The sequence below is a fragment of the Entelurus aequoreus genome, linkage group LG08, assembly GCF_033978785.1.
Source record: "Entelurus aequoreus isolate RoL-2023_Sb linkage group LG08, RoL_Eaeq_v1.1, whole genome shotgun sequence".
NCBI classification, from domain to species: domain Eukaryota; kingdom Metazoa; phylum Chordata; class Actinopteri; order Syngnathiformes; family Syngnathidae; genus Entelurus; species Entelurus aequoreus.
The window spans coordinates 82,431,547-82,450,799 of NC_084738.1; the positions used below are offsets into that span (position 1 = coordinate 82,431,547).

The 19,253-nt window shown below is 41.6% G+C and overlaps 1 protein-coding gene across 6 annotated transcripts in view; it reads right to left on the reverse strand.

Moving 5' to 3' along the window:
* LOC133656365 (synaptic vesicle glycoprotein 2C-like) overlaps positions 1-19,253 on the reverse strand; it is a 104,387-nt gene that overhangs the window by 69,834 nt on the left and 15,300 nt on the right. For all 6 annotated transcript variants that reach the window (XM_062057431.1, XM_062057430.1, XM_062057429.1 and 3 more), the window contains one exon: positions 5,616-6,327. In XM_062057431.1, the coding sequence (XP_061913415.1) occupies positions 5,616-6,177 (562 nt within the window). In that variant the 5' untranslated portion in view covers positions 6,178-6,327. The remainder of the gene's footprint in view (positions 1-5,615; positions 6,328-19,253) is intronic.

Sequence of the window (19,253 nt, forward strand, 5' to 3'; positions counted from 1 at the left end):
TCTGTTTTTATTTACCATTTACACAACGTGACAACTTCACTGGTTTTGGGTTTTGTATTTGCATTTCCTATTGTGATGATGTGCATATATTCTGCATATTCATGACGACAGACACGCTTAAAAGGTTGGCGCTCCTTATTCTGCTCACTAAGGAGACGCACTCCTCCGCGCACAAGTTTAGTTTGTCAGCTTTGCACATGTTTTGGTACGGTACCCACAAGGCCCGTACTGTACACTTGATGTGTGACTCGGTGATACGTCTGACTCATTCTTTTCTTCTCTCCCCCACTCGTCTCCCGCTGAGAAATGGGAATAATTATTAGCAACCACACTCTAGGGCCACAACATTAGGTACCCCCAGTAACGAGAACAATAACGCTACTTTGATTGACATCCCCGGGAGGTCTCGATGTAATAATATTGTTGGACATCATAAGACAGAGAGTCAAGTGTTCCATTGTGCCTCCTACTCGTGTATCCAAAAGACCGGGTGCCATGACAACCAGGAGCAATGAGATCGGTGATTACTACGCACGTGTCGTCGTTATCGTGTGTCGCAGCTACGACGAACAAACACGATCCGACGTGTGGGCTGCACAATGTTGGCTTCTTCAAAGCCAGAGGTTGTGTAATATCAGGGTTGGGCGTATCGGTGTAGTCGACAGTAGTATCGATACCAAGGTGGGGGGAAATTGTTGACTTTTGTTGATGTTCAGCAAACTACTATATTTTCCTCACAGAGTTTTTGCGACAGCAACATATGTCTCTCTCTCTCTCTCTCTCTACTCACTCAGCCACTGACTACTAACGTTATTTTTCACAAATATCTGCATTTAATGGTAGTTATATGTGGTTTTGTTTTTATGTTAAAACCTCTTAAGGCCCAAGCTGTTTGTTTACATGCTTTTTTTATTTATTTATCTTTGCTATTTGGGCTTATTGGACCCTAATTAGAATAAAAACTAAGAATCATCTTTTGATATGATGTACTTATAGTCCATAAGTACACAAACGTGTACGTCATGTGTAGTGACATGCTAATTTTTATTTTTACACTTTTTTTTCCAAATTCCATTGTATGTTATACTCTTCTGACACCACCAGATGGCAGTGTAAGTGTCCACATAAGTGGCCATAAGACCCCAATTCAGTAGTGTACACAATTTTGGAAATAAGAGCTAAAAGGTGCTGCCCACGCATGTGGCCACTAAGGCCTTTAGAGGCTAATGTTTATATTTCTGTTACGTCGTTGCTTATTTTGATATTTTTATAATAGCGACTTTTTCCCGCAAACATATTCCTAACACCCTTCCTGCTCAGTCACTGGCAAGCAGTGTTTGGAAAAAATTACTTTTAAAAATAAATCAATTATAATTACTCGTTAATTTGCCAAAAAAAAGTAAATAAATGATAATACATCTAAATAATTACTAGGGAAAGTCATTGTTGCGTTACTTTAAAAAACAAAACATAAATTACCTGGCATATGCAGTTGAAAGACGTTTCATGAAAGCAGAGTGTGCCAAGTGACGTGTGACATCATCGACAGAGGCAGGCACAGCAGCGTTAGCTCAGTTGTGTTTGTTCGCTCTTGAGGGACAGCAGCTCGGTTGAATTTTTTTCACTGGATTGCGTTACCTCGAGATGGAATGTGCTTCCGTGGCTGTCGTCTCCTAGTCCGCAAACGGCGTATTGCAGGATCGCAAGCCTGTCACATTGATTTGTTGTTCATTATTCCCACGTATTTTCAGTAGTGCGTGTACTCAGCCTACATGTTGTGCGTTGTTTGCTGTGTGATGTTGCCTCCTGCTATTCGATACCAAGTTAATTTCGGTGTGGTGACGCTTGTTGCTTGCACTAGTAAAAAGTTGCTTCCTGCATTGAACTGACGCTGCTATGTTGACATAAAACCACATCAAAAGTGTCAATAGCGGCATTGTAACATACATAAAAGTCATTCATTAGATTACTCGTTCCTAGTAAAGCCGTTATCCTATAACGCCGTTGTGGGGGCAGGTGCAGTCAGCGCTGCCTGTAGGACAGGGATGTCCAAAGTGCGGCCCGGGGGCCATTTGCGGCCCGCAGGTAATTTTTTAACGGCACTACGGCACATTCTAAAAATACGATAAAAATAAATAAAAAAGTAGTATAAAAGAGTAACAGGTGACAAAAAAATGTTGCTATGTTGACTCTAATAACACTAAGCTGTCATGCAGGCTGTTTCTTTCTTTAAAACATAATAATGAATCAAAAACAATGTTATTATGAATTATTGACCTATTCAAGGCTCCAATTAGGTCACATTAAATATTCCACTTTGAGATATTTTTTGGGGAAAATGTTGCATATTTTGTGTTTGCCATATAAAAAACTATATTTTTTTTTTTTTAAAGAAGGGCCTAAAATGAACGAACAAGGAACATAATAAACAACAATACAAGTTATAATTGACGGATAGTTTTGAAGTTGATCTCAAAACTATTGTAAATGCGTTAAAATGTAATATCGGAATTTATCGGTATCTGTTTTTTTATTATCTGTATCGTTTTTGTTTTGTTTTTGTTTTTTTGTTTTTATTAAATCAACATAAAAACACAAGATACACTTACAATTAGTGCACCAACCCAAAAAACCTCCCTCCCCCCATTTCTTTCTGTTATCAATATTCTGGTTCCTACATTATATATCAATATATATCAATACAGTCTGCAAGGGATACAGTCTGTAAGCACACATGATTGTGCGTGCTGCTGGTCCACTAATAGTACTAACCTTTAACAGTTAATTTTACTCATTTTCATTAATTACTAGTTTCTATGTAACTGTTTTTATATTGTTTTACTTTCTTTTTTATTCAAGAAAATGTTTTTAATTTAGTTATCTTATTTTATTATTTTTTTTAAAAAGTACCTTATCTTCACCATACATGGTTGTCCAAATTAGGCATAATAATGTGTTAATTCCACGACTGCATATATCGGTTGATATCGGTATCGGTTGATATCGGTATCGGTAATTAAAGAGTTGGACAATATCGGAATATCGGCAAAAAGCCATTATCGGACATCCCTAGTTAACAGTTATAAAAAATTACGATTGATTTTTTAACACTTTACTGAGCAGGACCCTTTTGGATCCCCAATCATTTTAGTGGGACTTTTTTTTTATTTTTTTTAAGTGTCATTGCTCAAAAAATAATAATAAATTAAAATCAATGTTGTTATGAGTGTGAGGAACTCGCATGACTGCCGTTTGTGTGACCCCAAGATGCAAGAACCAGCAGGAGGATGAGCAGGTAAGATGATTTTAATTATCATCAACAGAGAAATGTAGCAGTCTTGCATACAACAGTTCCAAACATAAAGAGTTTATCATCGAGCACTGAGGAGTGCTCCAGCGAAAACATAAATAGACATATGCTGATTGGCAGCAGGTGTGGACCGGCTGCCAATCAACGGCAAGTGAGGAGAAAACAGTGCTCCGCGGAACAGGAAATTTAACAAAATAAGAGCACTGACCGGAAGTGATACAAAAACCAAGGAGACAAACAGAAATGAAGTGACAGATCGTCATAATGAGTTATGTTATGAGCTCCAATTATTATGTAATCTGAAATGTTCCACTTTAAAATTTTATTGGGGGAAAATATTTCATATTTTGTGTTTTTTCCAATAAAACTGTGTTTTCTTTGACAAAAAGGGCATAAAACTTAAATCTAAAAAAAAAAAACACGTTATATTGACAGATATACCTAATGTTGATCTAGAAATTTTAACTTTAAATAATAATAATAATAATAATAATACTAAATAATGAATTTTTTTTTTTTAACCTAAACCCTTTGGAGTCCCCGGTATCAAGCCTGAGTGGAGGCCTAAATGTATATTTTTTATACATATATTGTATTGGTTTTTAAAATAAAAAGTATTAAAATGGCCCCCGCTTGCTTTGATTTTTCAGTGTGCGGCCCTCAGTGGAAAAAGTTTGGACACCCCTGCTGTAGGAGGAAAAGTCACCGCCGCTGTCCATGGTACTGAAGACGAGCACCGGCGGGCATGTGCTGACGGCGAGACACAGCTGGCAGGTGATTAGATTTCACAGGTGGTACGTGTTAATCTAATCATCTTTTGTCTTTAACAGTAAGCGGTCGGCAGCAGAGCGAGAGAGAGGATTGGGAGTGACGGCACCGTTACGACATGCCGAGAAAGACTTTGAAAAATCTTGTTAAAAACATTAAAACTTTGTTAAACCTGCACGCTTGGCTCTTGTGCCGTGTCTACAGTGGAGCTGCTAGGAAGCGACTTCCACAGCCGTTATTCCGAACACTTCTGATGAGACTATAATCGCAAATTTTCCCGGCCATTTTACTATAATTAATTATTTTTTTTAAAGTAATTTTAAAACACTGCTTAAAAGGTACTCTGCTTTCATGAAATGTCTTTCAACTGCATTTTTTTTTTTAATAATGCAAAAATGTTATTTTTCATTGTAATTAGTTACTTTTTAAAGTAATTTTCCAAACACTGGTTATATTACACGTTAAGAGCCTTTATTATCTCGTGTGTATGCGAGCGAGCCCACCTCCACCCACAGAGATAAAGAGGGTTCACTTTGTTTCTTCCTTAATAGATAGCTTGAAAAATGTTGATGAAACCCTTAGAAAATGTCAGAAATGCGATAAGAAACAAGTTTAGAGATGTCCAATAATGGCTTTTTTGGCGATATCCGATATTCCAATATTGTCCAACTCTTAATTACCGATTCCGATATCAACCGATACCGATTTATACAGTCGTGGAATTAACACATTATTATGCCTAATTTTGTTGTGATGCCCCGCTGGATGCATTAAACAATGTAACAAGGTTTTCCAAAATAAATCAACTCAAGTTATGGAAAAAAATGCCAACATGGCACTGCCAAATTTATTATTGAAGTCACAAAGTGCATTATTTTTTTTAACATGCCTCAAAACAGCAGCTTGGAATTTGGGACATGCTCTCCCTGAGAGAGCATGAGGAGGTTGAGGTGGGCGTGGTTGAGGTGGGGAGGGGGAATAGGGGGTAGCGGGGGGTGTATATTGTAGCATCCCGGAAGAGTTAGTGCTGCAAGGGGTTCTGGGTATTTGTTCTGTTGTGTTTATGTTGTGTTACGGTGCGGATGTTCTCCCGAAATGTGTTTGTCATTCTTGTTTGGTGTGGGTTCACAGTGTGGCGCACATTTGTAACAGTATTAAAGTTGTTTATACGGCCACCCTCAGTGTGACTTGTATGGCTGTTGACCAAGTATGCGTTGCATTCACTTGTGTGTGTGAAAAGCCGTAGATATTATGTGATTGGGCCGGCACGCAAAGGCAGTGCCTTTAAGGTTTATTGGCGTCGTGTACCACTACGTACAGCGGCGTTTTAAAAAGTCATACATTTTACTTTTTGAAACAGATACCGATAATTTCCGATATCACATTTCAAAGCATTTATCGCCCGATAATATCAGCAGTCCGATATTATCGGACATCTCTAAACAAGTTATTACATTTAGGGGCTGATACAGACCAGTTTTCATGTACAGGAACTCTCCAATTATCAGGGAAGGTTGTTTTGTGCGCAAACTCTTACCTAGCCATCCGGCGCCGGAGTTGGGGACGCACATGTCCGTCTCGGCGCTGGGCAGCACAAATCCCACCACGAACACCTCCACGCCGTCCGACATGAGCGCCAGGCCGAGCACGAAGAAGAGCTGCCACTGGAACCTCCCGTGGCCGCACTCCTGCATGATGAGCTCGTACTGCTGCGCCAGCTCCTCCTCGTCGGCCTGCCGCTCGCCTTCCAGCTCCTTGTGGCTCTTCAGGCCGTCGCTGGCCGGCTGGCCGAGGGCGACCGGCGCGTCCTGGCAGGCGGGCACACCTTGGTACTCGCCCTCGTAGATCTCGTCCTCGTCGTCGTGTCCCTCCGTGGCGTCGCTGGACGCCCCGTCCTCGTCGCGTTCACCGCCCGGCTGCCCGTAGGAATTGTAGTCGTCCTCGTTCTGGAACTGATTATAGCTGCGGTGCGCCGAGTATTCATCCGAGGCGCGGTCCGCTGCCTTGGTGAGGTTCTTGCCAGCTTGCTTCTTGGCCTCCTTGGCGATGTCCTTGGCGCCTTTGACCAGGGAAGTCCTGTTGTTGTGCGCGTCATTCATCTTGACTCAGACAAAGCTCGGCACTAACTGTTTTGTAACGAGCCGCTCCCGTGGTTTATCAGGTCAAACCACCAACTGCCGGGACACTTTTAATTAAGTGCGGAGGTCGAGCCCCGTGGAGTGTGATCAGTCCTGCACGGGTTCAGCAGCCTGCAGGAACAAAACGCATCATTCAAAGTTGTTCAAAGGCATTTGTTTTTTAATAACGGGCACTTTTACAGTCTCTGGCGTGTCCGAGCTAATTCATGACCGCGAACACATGTCAGCCTGGTGTGAGTGAGCGCCCCCGGGGGGCTCGGTCTCGCCAGAGACCTGTCAGCGGCATCAAGGCCCGGTCGCGTGTCCGCCCACCTACCAACCCTGGCAGCGACAGGACAATCACACTGAAATAGCCTTTTCAGTGGGGACGTTGGAGTGAGAAACCTAGTGGGACCAGACCTCCCAGATTAGTTTTTTCTAATTATTCAATGAAATATTCAATACAAAGGAGTAAGTACCAACTATAGCAGGTCTGGGCAATTATTTTGCCTCGGGGGGCCAAATTTGGAGAAAAAAAATGTGTCTATTGCATTCTTAAAATTTAAAACGGTTGTCGTCATTATTAAGTGGTTTGTCTTTTTATATTGTTTATATATTGTTGGCAGGTTGAAAACAGTTTAGCGGATTTTGTGTGGAAAAACCAGCATTTAAACGGCACCGTATAGTAATCATCAAAAACGCACGAGTGACAAGAACTTTGTTTATGCGGTCACACCACAAGGCACATAGGGCTGTGAGCGCACCTGTTTTTATTCGCACAATCAACCGCGGACGCATTTCAGCTGTGCGTGTCAGCCTTCAAAAATGAAACCAGGCGTTTAGGAAATAAAAGACAATTAGGCCAAACGCAATAATTGAGGGTACATCTTTGATTGATTGATTGAAACTTTTATTAGTAGATTGCACAGTACAGTACATATCCCGTACAATTGACCACTAAATGGTAACACCCGAATACGTTTTTCAACTTGTTTAAGTCGGGGTCCACGTAAATCAATTCATGGTAAAACATGTATGATTAAACCTTAATTAAGCAAAAATATTGCTCCGGCCCGGCTGCACCAAATAATAATATAAATCCATTTAATAAAGTCAAAATACAAATAAGGCAACAAGAGAAGTATCCCACACTTCTCTTTTGTAAAGTAAATTGTGGACGCCGTGGACGCCGTGTCCTCCGGACCAAAGAGGAAAAGAACCATCCAGATTGTTATAGGCGCAAAGTGTAAAAGCCAGCATGTGTGATGGTATGGGGGTGTATTAGTGCCCAAGACATGGGTAACTTACACATCTGTGAAGGCGCCATTAATGCTGAAAGGTACATACAGGTTTTGGAGCAACATGTGTTGCCATCCAAGCAACGTTATCATGGACGCCCCTGCTTATTTCAGCAAGACAATGCCAAGCCACGTGGCTTCATAGTAAAAGAGTGCAGGTACTAGACTGGCCTGCCTGTAGTTCAGACCTGTCTCCCATTGAAAATGTGTGGCGCATTATGAAGCCTAAAATAGCACAACGGAGACCCCCGGACTGTTGAACAACTTAAGCTGTACATCAAGCAAGAATGGGAAAGAATTCCACCTGAGAAGCTTCAAAAATGTGTCTCCTCAGTTCACAAACGTTTACTGAGTGTTGTTAAAAGGAAAGGCCATGTAACACAGTGGTGAACATGCCCTTTCCCAACTACTTGGACACGTGTTGCAGCCATGAAATTCTAAGTTAATTATTATTTGCAAAAAAAAAATTAAATTTATGAGTTTGAACATCAAATATCTTGTCTTTGTAGTGCATTCAATTGAATATGGGTTGAAAAGGATTTGCAAATCGTTGTATTCCGTTTATATTTACATCTAACACAATTTCCCAACTCATATGGAAACGGGGTTTGTATTCTGGTGTGTGCAAAGTGGCACATATAGACTTGGACAGCTTGTGCAGTGGTCGTCATGGCATACGCTGAGAATGAACAGTAGTAGTCTGGAGAGTGCGGAAAATCCATCTTTACCGCTAACACCCTTGTGTGTTTGTATCCCTTCGGAGCAGAGGGCTGCAGCCGCTGGGTTAAGTGCGCAAATAGACGCTGGCAGGTTGATGTATGGCGTCTCCGCTCGGCGGGATAAGATAAAACATCAGTTGGGATCAGTCATTGGAACGCCGGCGCCCAGGGGGCTCGCAGAGGGAGCCCGGGAGAGAGTTTGCTGCAATGCAGCAGCGAAATGGAGCGGGAAATAGGTGGTAGCTAACTTTCTACGGCGCGGGCCAGGTGACGGCGGCCTGACCCCCGAGTGTACGGTGCACTTTGAATAAACGTCTGTAATCTCACGGCCACGTTCAAGGCTCCTCCGAAGGCCACGCCAGGCACATGAGCGTGAAGTGGTGTCCAAACATTTTCCTTTTGAGGGACGCTTCCTAAACAATCAGAGGATATGCAATATGTTGGGGGCTTGAATGGGACACTGTTTAATAACATTATTGATTTTAAATCATTCTAACTTTTTGAGCAAGGACAGTTTTTTTTTAATCCCACTAAAATTATTGGGGATCCCCACTAATAACATTTTTTCAAATAAGTCCTTTTTTTTTTACTTTCATTACTTAAATCTGTAGATCAACTTCAGATCTATCTGTCAGTTATACGTTTTTTTTGTTTTTTTAATCCCACTAAAATTATTGGGGATCCAAAACAGCCCCACTAATAAAATTGTTAAAAATAAATGAAATTATTGTTTTACTTTCATTTCTTAAATCTGCAGATCAAGTTCAGATTTATCTGTCAATTACACATTTTTGTTATTTTTAATCCCACTAAAATTATTGGGGATCCAAAAGAGCCCCACTAATAAAAATGTTAAAAATAAGTCAAACAATTGTTTCACTTTCATTATTTAAATCTGTAGATCAACTTCAGATCTACCTGTCAATTCTAAGGTTTAAAAAAAAAAAAAATCCCACTAAAATTATTGGGGATCCAAAAAAGCCCCAATGATAAAAATTTAAAAATAAGTAAAATTATTTTTTTACTTTCATTACTTAAGTCTGTAGATCAACTTCAGATCTATCTGTCAATTGTACGTTTTTTTTGTTTTTTTTAATCCCACTAAAATTATTGGGGATCCAAAAGAGTCCCACTAATAAAATTGTTAAAAATAAGTCAAATTATTGTTTTACTTTCATTACTTAAATCTGCAGATCAACTTCAGATCTGTCTATTATATGTTTTTTTTTGTTTAATCCCACTAAAATTATTAGGGATCCAAAAGAGCCCCACTAATAAAAATTTTAAAAATATGTCAAACAATTGTTTCACTTTCATTTATTAAATATGTAGATCAACTTCAGATCTACCTGTCAATTCTAAGGTTTAAAAAAAAAAAAAAAGTAATCCCACTAAAGTTATTGGGGATCCAAAAGAGCCCCACTAATAAAAATGTTAAAAATAAATAAAATTATTTTTTTACTTTCATTACTTAAGTCTGTAGATCAACTTCAGATCTACCTGTCAATTACAATTTTTTTTGTTTTTTTGTAATCCCACTAAAATTATTGGGGATCTAAAAGAGCCCCACTAATAAAAATGTTAAAAATAAATCAAATAATTTTTTTACTTTTATTACTTAAGTCTGTAGATCAACTTCAGATCTACCTGTCAATTATAAGTTTTATTTTATTCATTTTTAATCCCACTAAAATGATTGGGGATCCAATAGAGCTTTACTAATAAAACATTTAAAAATAAGTCAAATTATTTTTTTACTTTCATTACTTAAGTCTGTAGATAAACTTCAGATCTATCTGTCAATTATAAGGTTTTGTTTTGGGTTTTTGTAATCCCACAAAAATGACTGGGGATCCAAAAGCGCCCCACTAATAAAAATGTTAAAAAGTCAAATTATTTTTTTTACTTTCATTACTTAGATCTGAAGTTCATCTAGAGATGTATCTGTCGATTATAATTTTTTATTATTCTTTTTAAAAACTTTTTTTTTTTTTGTGTGCGGGTTTTATGTCCTTTTATGTCAAAGAAAACTTTGTTTTTATGTGGCTTTTTTTTAAATCGCTTGTTGTTTGTTTAAATTGGTCAACAATTAATAACAACATTGATTTTGATTCATTATTATTTTTTGATTAATGGCAGCTTTTAAGAGAAATTGTGTTATTAGAGTCGACACTGCCACTTTTTCTCGTTACATTTCACTTTGTTCTTTTCTTGCAAGTTTTTTAAAATGTATTTTTTTTTAATAGTATTTTTAGAATGTGCTACGGGTCGTTAAAAAATTAGCTGCAGGCCGCGAATGACCCCCAGTCCGCACTTTGGACACCACAGCCTTAGTGCATGTAGTATCTGCTAGACTACGAAATAACATGTTTCTCCAGACTGTGGGAAATTACAGTCTCTTTGGAGCAAGCCAGTCTGGTAAACAGTGGTCCATCATTGTAGGCAGGTAATAAGGTATGGACATTACGTGTGCATGCACATGTGGGATAGCGTATATTAAACAAGAGAAAGGCTGAGATAATCTGTTTATGGTATGCAGAATGACAGCCAAATCCCCGTGAGCGGACATACATGTTAGGTTAACGTCAAATGTTAGTTATGACCTCAGTCAGGTGCTTAGGGAACACACACATACATACTGGACCTGAGATGACATAATTTTTGCTTATAAGAGCTTGATATCTGGCTGCTCCGGGAGGAACCAGAAAGGTTGACCGTTTGTGAGAGCACCAAAGGAACTTCTGTGTGTGCGCGCGCGTTGGGGAAAGAACTTGTCGTTGTTTTAGATTGTGAATGAATAGACAGTTGATCTATCACCTCCTTGTTATGTTTGTTTGATGTATAGCACTTTATATTGTTTTCAAAGTGCACAAACCTTCAATAAAATACAGACTTTTTTCCAGGCTGGAACCCATTATTCATATTTACATTGTTTCCTGTGGAGAAATGTATTTCACTATACAAACTTTTCCATTTACGAACCGTGTTTAAGAACCAATTTACTTCGTAAATCGAGGTTCCACCGTAACTTCCGTCTACATCGTTCATTGTTCAAAGTGTAGTTGTCGATTATTTGAGGATATTTTTGCGGACGGCATAAAATGAAAAGGCCTACATTTTGAAAAAACTGCTGTCAAGTAGGGAACGGAAGTAGGTGACTTATATTTATCTGTACAGTAATCTATTTATTTATATCTGCACCTTATTGCTCTTTTATCCTGCACTACAACGAGCTAATGCAACAAAATTTTGTTCTTATCCTTACTGTAAAGTTCAAATTTGAATGACAATAAAAGGAAGTCTAAGTCTAAGTCTCTAATGTGTTGTTGTGGAGTGTCAGTGCTGCCTAGAGTGCGGCAGAGTAACCGTGCAATACTCTTCCATATCAGTAGGTGGCAGCCGGTAGCTAATTGCTCTGTAGATGTCGAAAACAGCGGGAGGCAGTGTGCAGGTAAAAGGGTATCTAATGCTTAAACCAAAAATAAACAAAATGTGAGCGCCCCTAAGAAAAGGCATTGAAGCTTAGAAGTCTATGCAGAACGAAACTAAAGCCGAACTGGCTACAAAATAAACAAAAACAGAATGCTGGACGACAGCAAAGACTTACTGTGGAGCAAAGACGGCGTCCACAAAGTACAATCCGAACATGACGTGACAATCAAAGATGTCCCCACAAAGAAGGATAAAAACAACTGAAATATTCTTGATTGCTTAAACAAAGTAGATGCGGGAAATATCGCTCAAAGGAAGACATGAAACTGCTACAGGAAAATACCAAAAAAAGAGAAAAAGACACCAAAATAAGACAAGAAGTAAAACACTACACACAGGAAAACAGCAAAAAAGTCCAAATAAGTCAGGGTGTGATGTGACAGGTGGTGACAGTACAACTACTTTGAGACAAGAGCTATAGTGATGCATGCTTGGTTATGCTTTAAAGTCATATCCAACAATTGCGACAACGACTTTTTACTGTAAACCGAGTTTCGTTTTTTAGGATTTCTGCTGGTGGTGTGCCTCCGCATTTTTTCAACGCAAAAAATGTGCCTCGGCTCAAAAAACGTTGAAAAACACTGCGCTAGGCTATAGGACGTATTGATCGACACTTACTTACTACTAAAAGACAAGTTGTCTTGTATGTTCTCTATTCTATTTAAGGACAAAGTTGCAATAATAAACATATGTTTAATGTACCACATGATTTTTCGTCAAAATAAAGCCAATATTGCAATGTTTTGTGGTCGAAAAGTATCAAAAAGTACCGAAAAGTACCTGTACCAAAATATTGGTATCGGGACAACACTAGTGTGTAATAAAAGAAAATAAGGAACTAGTTTAAATATTGTGTTGATATTGTTAAACTGGCAGTAGCCCTCCCCATAAACACTGTAACAATTGTACAGTTGACATGATCGCTACCAGAATCGACAGCACGTTTTGGGTTCATCCATCCATCCATTTTCTACCGCTTGTCCCTTCCGGGGTCGTGGGGGGTGCTGGAGCCTATCTCAGCTGCACTCGGGCGTTCAGTAAGTAATCAAAATGCAAAACGTTTGGTGATTTTCAAGATGAGAACTGAAAAACGCAAATTGACTTTAATGCGAAACTTCCTTCTTTTCTGTCTGTGCTCCCATTTGAAAAATTTGCGGAGTCATCACATCGACGTTTCTCTTGACGTTCTTGTCATTCACGAGCGACCGAGCCAACCGGCGTTTACCATCCCCCGAGCCAACGATGAACCGAGCCGTGACCTTTCCCCTCAGTGGCGTCCATTATTTATTCTTCCTCTTCCGTCTGGGCTTTTTCCGCATTGTTTGGAGTCGCCATTTTGACGATGGGCGAAAGAGTTCCACAAGCTCTGAATCAGCGGTCCCCGAACCATTTCCTCCTCGTGGCGCTGTCACGGCCCGCTGACACCGCACCGCCACGTTCATAAATCACCGGCGGAGAAGGCGACCGAGGGAAAAGAAGTCCACTGTATTTGGTGACAACAGTTTGATACGTTTGTCATACATTTGTCTGCCTATCCTTCCATGTGACATCCAGGTTGACAAAATGGAGTGACGTTTTGTTTTTTGTTTTTTTATGCGGGGGGCCCTGCAGGCTCACTGCGGCGCCCACAGATGGCCGCAGTGAGCGTTCGCTAATGCGCATCGTGCGAATCAAACGACACGCCAAAGCTCTGCTGCAGATGCTCCACGAGCCTTACAGAGATGCTCTTGCAGATTTTTCTGGAACAGGACATTTATTTATTGAACATTTCTAACTTGCTCGCTATAGGGCAGAGCTGGGCAAATATTTTGACTCGGGGGCCACTTTGAGAGAAAAACATTTACACATTTAGCTGTAAAAATCTGCTGTACAGTATGTGTGTTGGGATCCCTTTTTTTCCAGGAACACTAATACCAAAAGTCACAATAGAGTTCTAAAAAAGTTATGACAAACCACCTCAAAAAACGGAATGGAATTTTACAGTTTTTTACTGAATGAGACACCCAAAATGTACATTAAAATAAAGACAGTGGGATTTACAATATTAACTATGAACAATAAAACACTGAATATTAACAACATATGAACATCTTTTACTTCTCAGACCAGCTCCTCGATAACAAAGTCACAATGTCCGATAGAGTTCTAAAAAAGTTATGACAGACCTGTTAGAATAATTGTATCTAAGTTATCACAAAAACTTTGTGTTACATTGAGTTCCCGGCAAGAAGACAAAAACATGTCTTTGAACCTACCGAGAAGAAGGTTTGTAAAACTCCACTGTGTTGGGGGGGGGAAGCAACATGAAGGTGTTCTGTTTCTTTCATGTATTGTAATCAACAGAAAGATACTGTCCTGACCCAAAAACTACGAAAGCGAAGAGGAAGCAGGACCAGACTCCCATCCAGGCACCACTTCTTTGAACTCTTTTACGAACCTCTTTTTTGAACACTTTTACGAACCTCTTTTTTAAACTCTTTTACGAACCTCTTTTTGAACTCTTTTACGACCACTTTTTTGAACCGACCTTTTCTTTTGAACTGTTTTGTAATCAAAGGCGATGGCTGTTTACGACCCCTGTCCCTTTGGAAGCAGCTGTTGCCATGTGGTCAGGGAAGGTCCAAATAAAAGAAGGAGGCGTGCAATCTTTTGGCAGAGCGTAATGACACTGTACAAGGGTACAGATGTACACGTTTCTCCTCACTGAGCCAAATTGAATTCTGTCTCTGTTTGATTATTTGCTTCTTGTTCTGTTTAATAAATGTCATCAGTGTTTGAACCTGACAGACCACCTCAAAAAACGGAATGGGATTTTACATTTTTTTACAGAACGGGACACCCAAAATGTGCATTAAAATAAAGACAGTGGGATTTACAATATAAACTATGAACAATAAAACACTGAATATTAACAACATATGAACATCTTTTACTTCTCAGACCAGCTCCTCGATAATAAAGTCACAATGTCACCAAGTCTACTACATATAGGGGCTGTCCTGATACCACGATTTTGGTATCGGTACCAAAATGTTTCGATACTTTTTGATACTTTTCAAACTACTACCACATAAAAAATGTTACAATTGGCTTTGTTTCAACAGAAAATCTTATGGTACATTAAACATATGCTGCTTATTGCAATTAAAGAACATTTTTTGCATTTTCCTGGGAGACAAATATATATATATATATATATATATATATATATATGTATATATATATATATATATATATATATATATATATATATATATATATATATATATATATATATATATATATATATATATATATATATACATATATATATATATATACATATATATACATATATATACATACATATGTATATATATATATATATATACATATATATATATATATATATATATATATATATGTATATATATACATATATATATATATATATATATATATATATATATATATATATATATATATATATATATATATATATATATATATACATATATCTATATATACATATATATATATATACATACATATACAGTATATGCATGTGTGTGAGTGCTCGCGCACAGGGTGCGTGTGATGCGTCAGTGCGTTAGATTTGTGGCAGAAGTGCTTGTAGTTAGTGCATGCTGCATGCTGCCCCTGCTTGCTACTCTCTGCTTACAGCTATCGCCGCCAGCTAGCTCCTGGGTGGGTGAAAAGAGGAGCCGAGTGCGTAAGCCTCCTCCTGCTGGTACAAAGCCTCTCCACCACCAAGACCCCTGTGGTGCCTCCTCGTGGCCACGCACGGCAACTGCGTCTTTGCGGACGCAGGCTAAATTGTAGGGGATCTCGGAGCAGCAGTGGGCCCCAGAGGCGAGGCGTGCAGGCCCACCGGTGTGTGGACACGCCCTGGCGTCCGCCAACCACTTCCCCATCAGCAAGGCAAAGAGGGGGGCCCTGTTGCTTGGGCAACACAGGATCTCCATACACCTTGCCCAGGCCTCTTGTGCCCTGGAGAGGAAACTCCAGCTTCACTGTGCAGTGAAGGCACAACACGGGAGGTCAGCAGTTACCGGTTATAAGCCCTTTCTCGTTTGGCGTAGGGATGGGCGCCAGGGGCTACCTCCGTCGGTGGGAGAGATGTTTCATCTTACTGGACAGCTACCGCCCGCCTCAAGCTGGGCAGCCCCCAGCCAATAAGGTGCTGTTCCGCCACAGCCTGCCTGCTTCATTGGGTGCATGAAGCTAAGGGACTCTTCCTGACAAGTGGGCTGTAAACCTTGCACCAAGCAAAACAAATAAAACAAAGACTCCAGCACTACGTCTGGGATGCTGGAACGTCAGAACCATGACCCCCGGACTAACTGACAACCTGCTCGATATAAGCGACGCCCGCAAGACTGCAGTCATTAACAACGAACTCCTGAAGCGACGAATAGACATCTGTACCCTTCAGGAAGCCCGACTCCTCTCATCAGGCTCACTGAGAGAAAGAGAATACACCTTCTTCTGGCACGGGAAGCCTCCGGGTGAAACCAGAGAATACGGAGTTGGCTTTGCAGTCAAGAACACTCTACTAGGAGCAATAGTACTACCTACAGGTGGATCAGAGAGAATTTTAACACTCTGCCTTAACACCACCATGGGACCTGTCCACCTGGTGAGTGTGTATGCACCAACACTTAGCTCCTCCCACGAAATAAAGGACAAATTCTATGATGAGTTTGAGGCGACTGTGAGAAACATCCCCAAACAAGATCAGCTCTACTTGCTTGGTGACTTTAACGCAAGAGTTGGCTCAGATCATAACTCCTGGCCATCTTGCTTGGGTTACCATGGCATTGGTAGAATGAACGAGAATGGGCAGCGTCTCCTTGAGTTCTGCACATTTCACAATCTCTGCATCACTAACTCATACTTTCAGTCCAAACCCCGCCACAAAGTCTCCTGGAGACACCCAAGATCTGGCCACTGGCACCAGTTGGACCTGATCATAACACGGCGCTCTGAACTCAGAAGTGTCCTCCAAACCCGTACCTTTCACAGTGCAGACTGTGACACCGATCATTCCATCGTCTGCTGTAAAGTCAAACTGCAGACAAAAATTATCTACAGAGCCAAACCTAAAGGACCCCCCCGTGTGGATTGCAGCAAAGCAGCCGATCCAACTAAAACTGCTTCCTTCAACCGTGCCTTAGAGGAATCCCTCCACCAACTACCCCAGTGCAGCTCTGCCCAGCAGTACTGGGAAGGCTTACGAGACACCATCCACACCACGGCCCTAACGGTTTTTGGCAAAAGATTGCAAAGGTCCAATGACTGGTTCGAAGCCAACGCATCTGTATTGGCACCGATACTGGAAGAAAAGCGCATCGCCCTTACCAACTACAAATGCACGTCGAGTGACAATACCCTACATGCTCTCAGGGCATCATGGAAGAAACTGCAGAATGCCTCCCGTCGCTGTGCTAACAGCTACTGGCTACAGCTTTGCAGCAACATCCAATCAGCGGCTGACTCCGGTAACATCAAAGGCATGTACGACGGCATCAAAAAGGCGCTTGGACCATTACACCACACAACTGCTCCGCTAAAATCGGCACTGGGAGAAATCCTCACTGACCGCTCTAAACAACTCGACCGCTGGGTAGAACACTACTCCAAACTCTACGCCAGCGACAACACTGTCTCCGATGCAGCCCTCTGCCATGTTGAGTATCAACCCGTAATGGAAGAACTGGACATGGAACCAACAACTGAGGAGCTAAGCAAAGCGATTGACAGCCTAGCATGCGGTAAATCACCTGGCAGTGACGGAATCGCAGCTGAAATCCTCAAGTGTGGAAAGCCTGCTCTCCTCGACCAACTTCACAAGCTCCTCTGTCTGTGCTGGAGTGAAGGTGCTGTCCCACAGGACATGAGGGATGCTACCATCATAACCCTGTACAAGAATAAGGGAGACAGGAGTGATTGTAACAACTACCGTGGTATCTCTCTACTCAGCACTACCGGCAAACTCTTTGCCAGAGTTGCACTGAATAGACTCCAGGTTCTCGCTGAGAAAATATACCCAGAATCTCAGGCAGGGTTCAGAGCTGGTAGGTCTACTACTGACATGATTTTCTCTCTGAGACAGCTGCAGGAGAAGTGTAGAGAGCAGAGAAAACCACTCTACATGGCATTTATTGACCTTACGAAAGCTTTCGACCTTGTGAGCAGGAGTGGCCTCTTTCAGCTGGTTGAACGAATAGGCTGTCCCCCCAAACTCCTTTGCATCCTCCAGTCCTTCCACACCGACATGCATGGCACCATCCAGTTCGATGGGTCCACATCAGACCCCTTCAAAATCTGCTGTGGTGTCAAGCAGGGATGCGTGCTGGCGCCCACCTTATTTGGGATCTTCTTTTCCCTCCTCCTGCGCCAAGCATTTGGTACAGCAACTGGAGGAGTCTACCTTCACACAAGGACAGACGGTAAACTATTCAACCTTGCCCGTCTGAAAGCCAAAACAAAGGTCAGGCCACTCGTCATCCGGGACATGCTCTTTGCTGACGACGCAGCAGTGGTAGCACACTCCCAGGAGCACCTGCAAACCCTAATGGACCAGTTCACCAAAGCCTGTCAGGACTTCAGCCTGACCATCAGTCTGAGCAAAACCAAGACGATGGGACAGGGAACTGAACCACCCCCCTCTATCACCATCAACAACTACAACCTGGAAGTCGTAAACACCTTCACCTACCTCGGTTCCACCATCACCGACAACCTGTCACTCGATGCCGAACTCAGTGGCCGCATCGGAAAAGCTGCCTCAACTTTTGGGAAGCTTACAGCGAGAGTATGGGAAAACAGCAAGCTCACTATCCGCACTAAGGTGCAGGTGTACAGAGCCTGTGTCACCAGCACTCTACTGTACGGCAGTGAAACCTGGACCCTATACTCCCACCAAGAGCGGCGGCTAAACATCTTTCATCTTCGCTGCCTTAGGCGTCTACTGGGCATCACCTGGAGGGACAGGATCACAAATCAATCAGTCCTGGAAAGAGCACAGCTTCCCAGCATGTGCTCCCTACTGAGGCAGCGACGTCTCTGCTGGCTGGGCCATGTCCGGCGGATGGACGATGGGCGAATTCCAAAGGACATCCTCTATGCTGAACTCACAACTGGCAAGAGGCAGATTGGCCGTCCCCAGCTGCGTTACAAGGACGTCTGCAAACAAGACCTCAAGTCTTTTGACATCAGCCCCAACAGCTGGGAAGATGCAGCCCAGGACCGCCTTCAGTGGCAGCAGGCACTCCGCAGCGGACTGCTCAAGTCAGAAACCACCCTGGCCCAACACCATGAGGCAAAGAGGAAAAAGAGAAAGAAACAGGGCTCTGCGACACCGGCAACATCTTTGGGACCGGTCTGGATATGTGACATCTGTGGCCGGGAATGTCTCTCACGAATTGGCCTACACAGCCACAGGAGACGCTGCGACAAGACCTGACTCCGAGGCACAGGAAATCAATGGTCTGAGCTGGGCAAATATTTTGACTCGGGGGCCACATTGAGAGAAAAAATGTGTCTG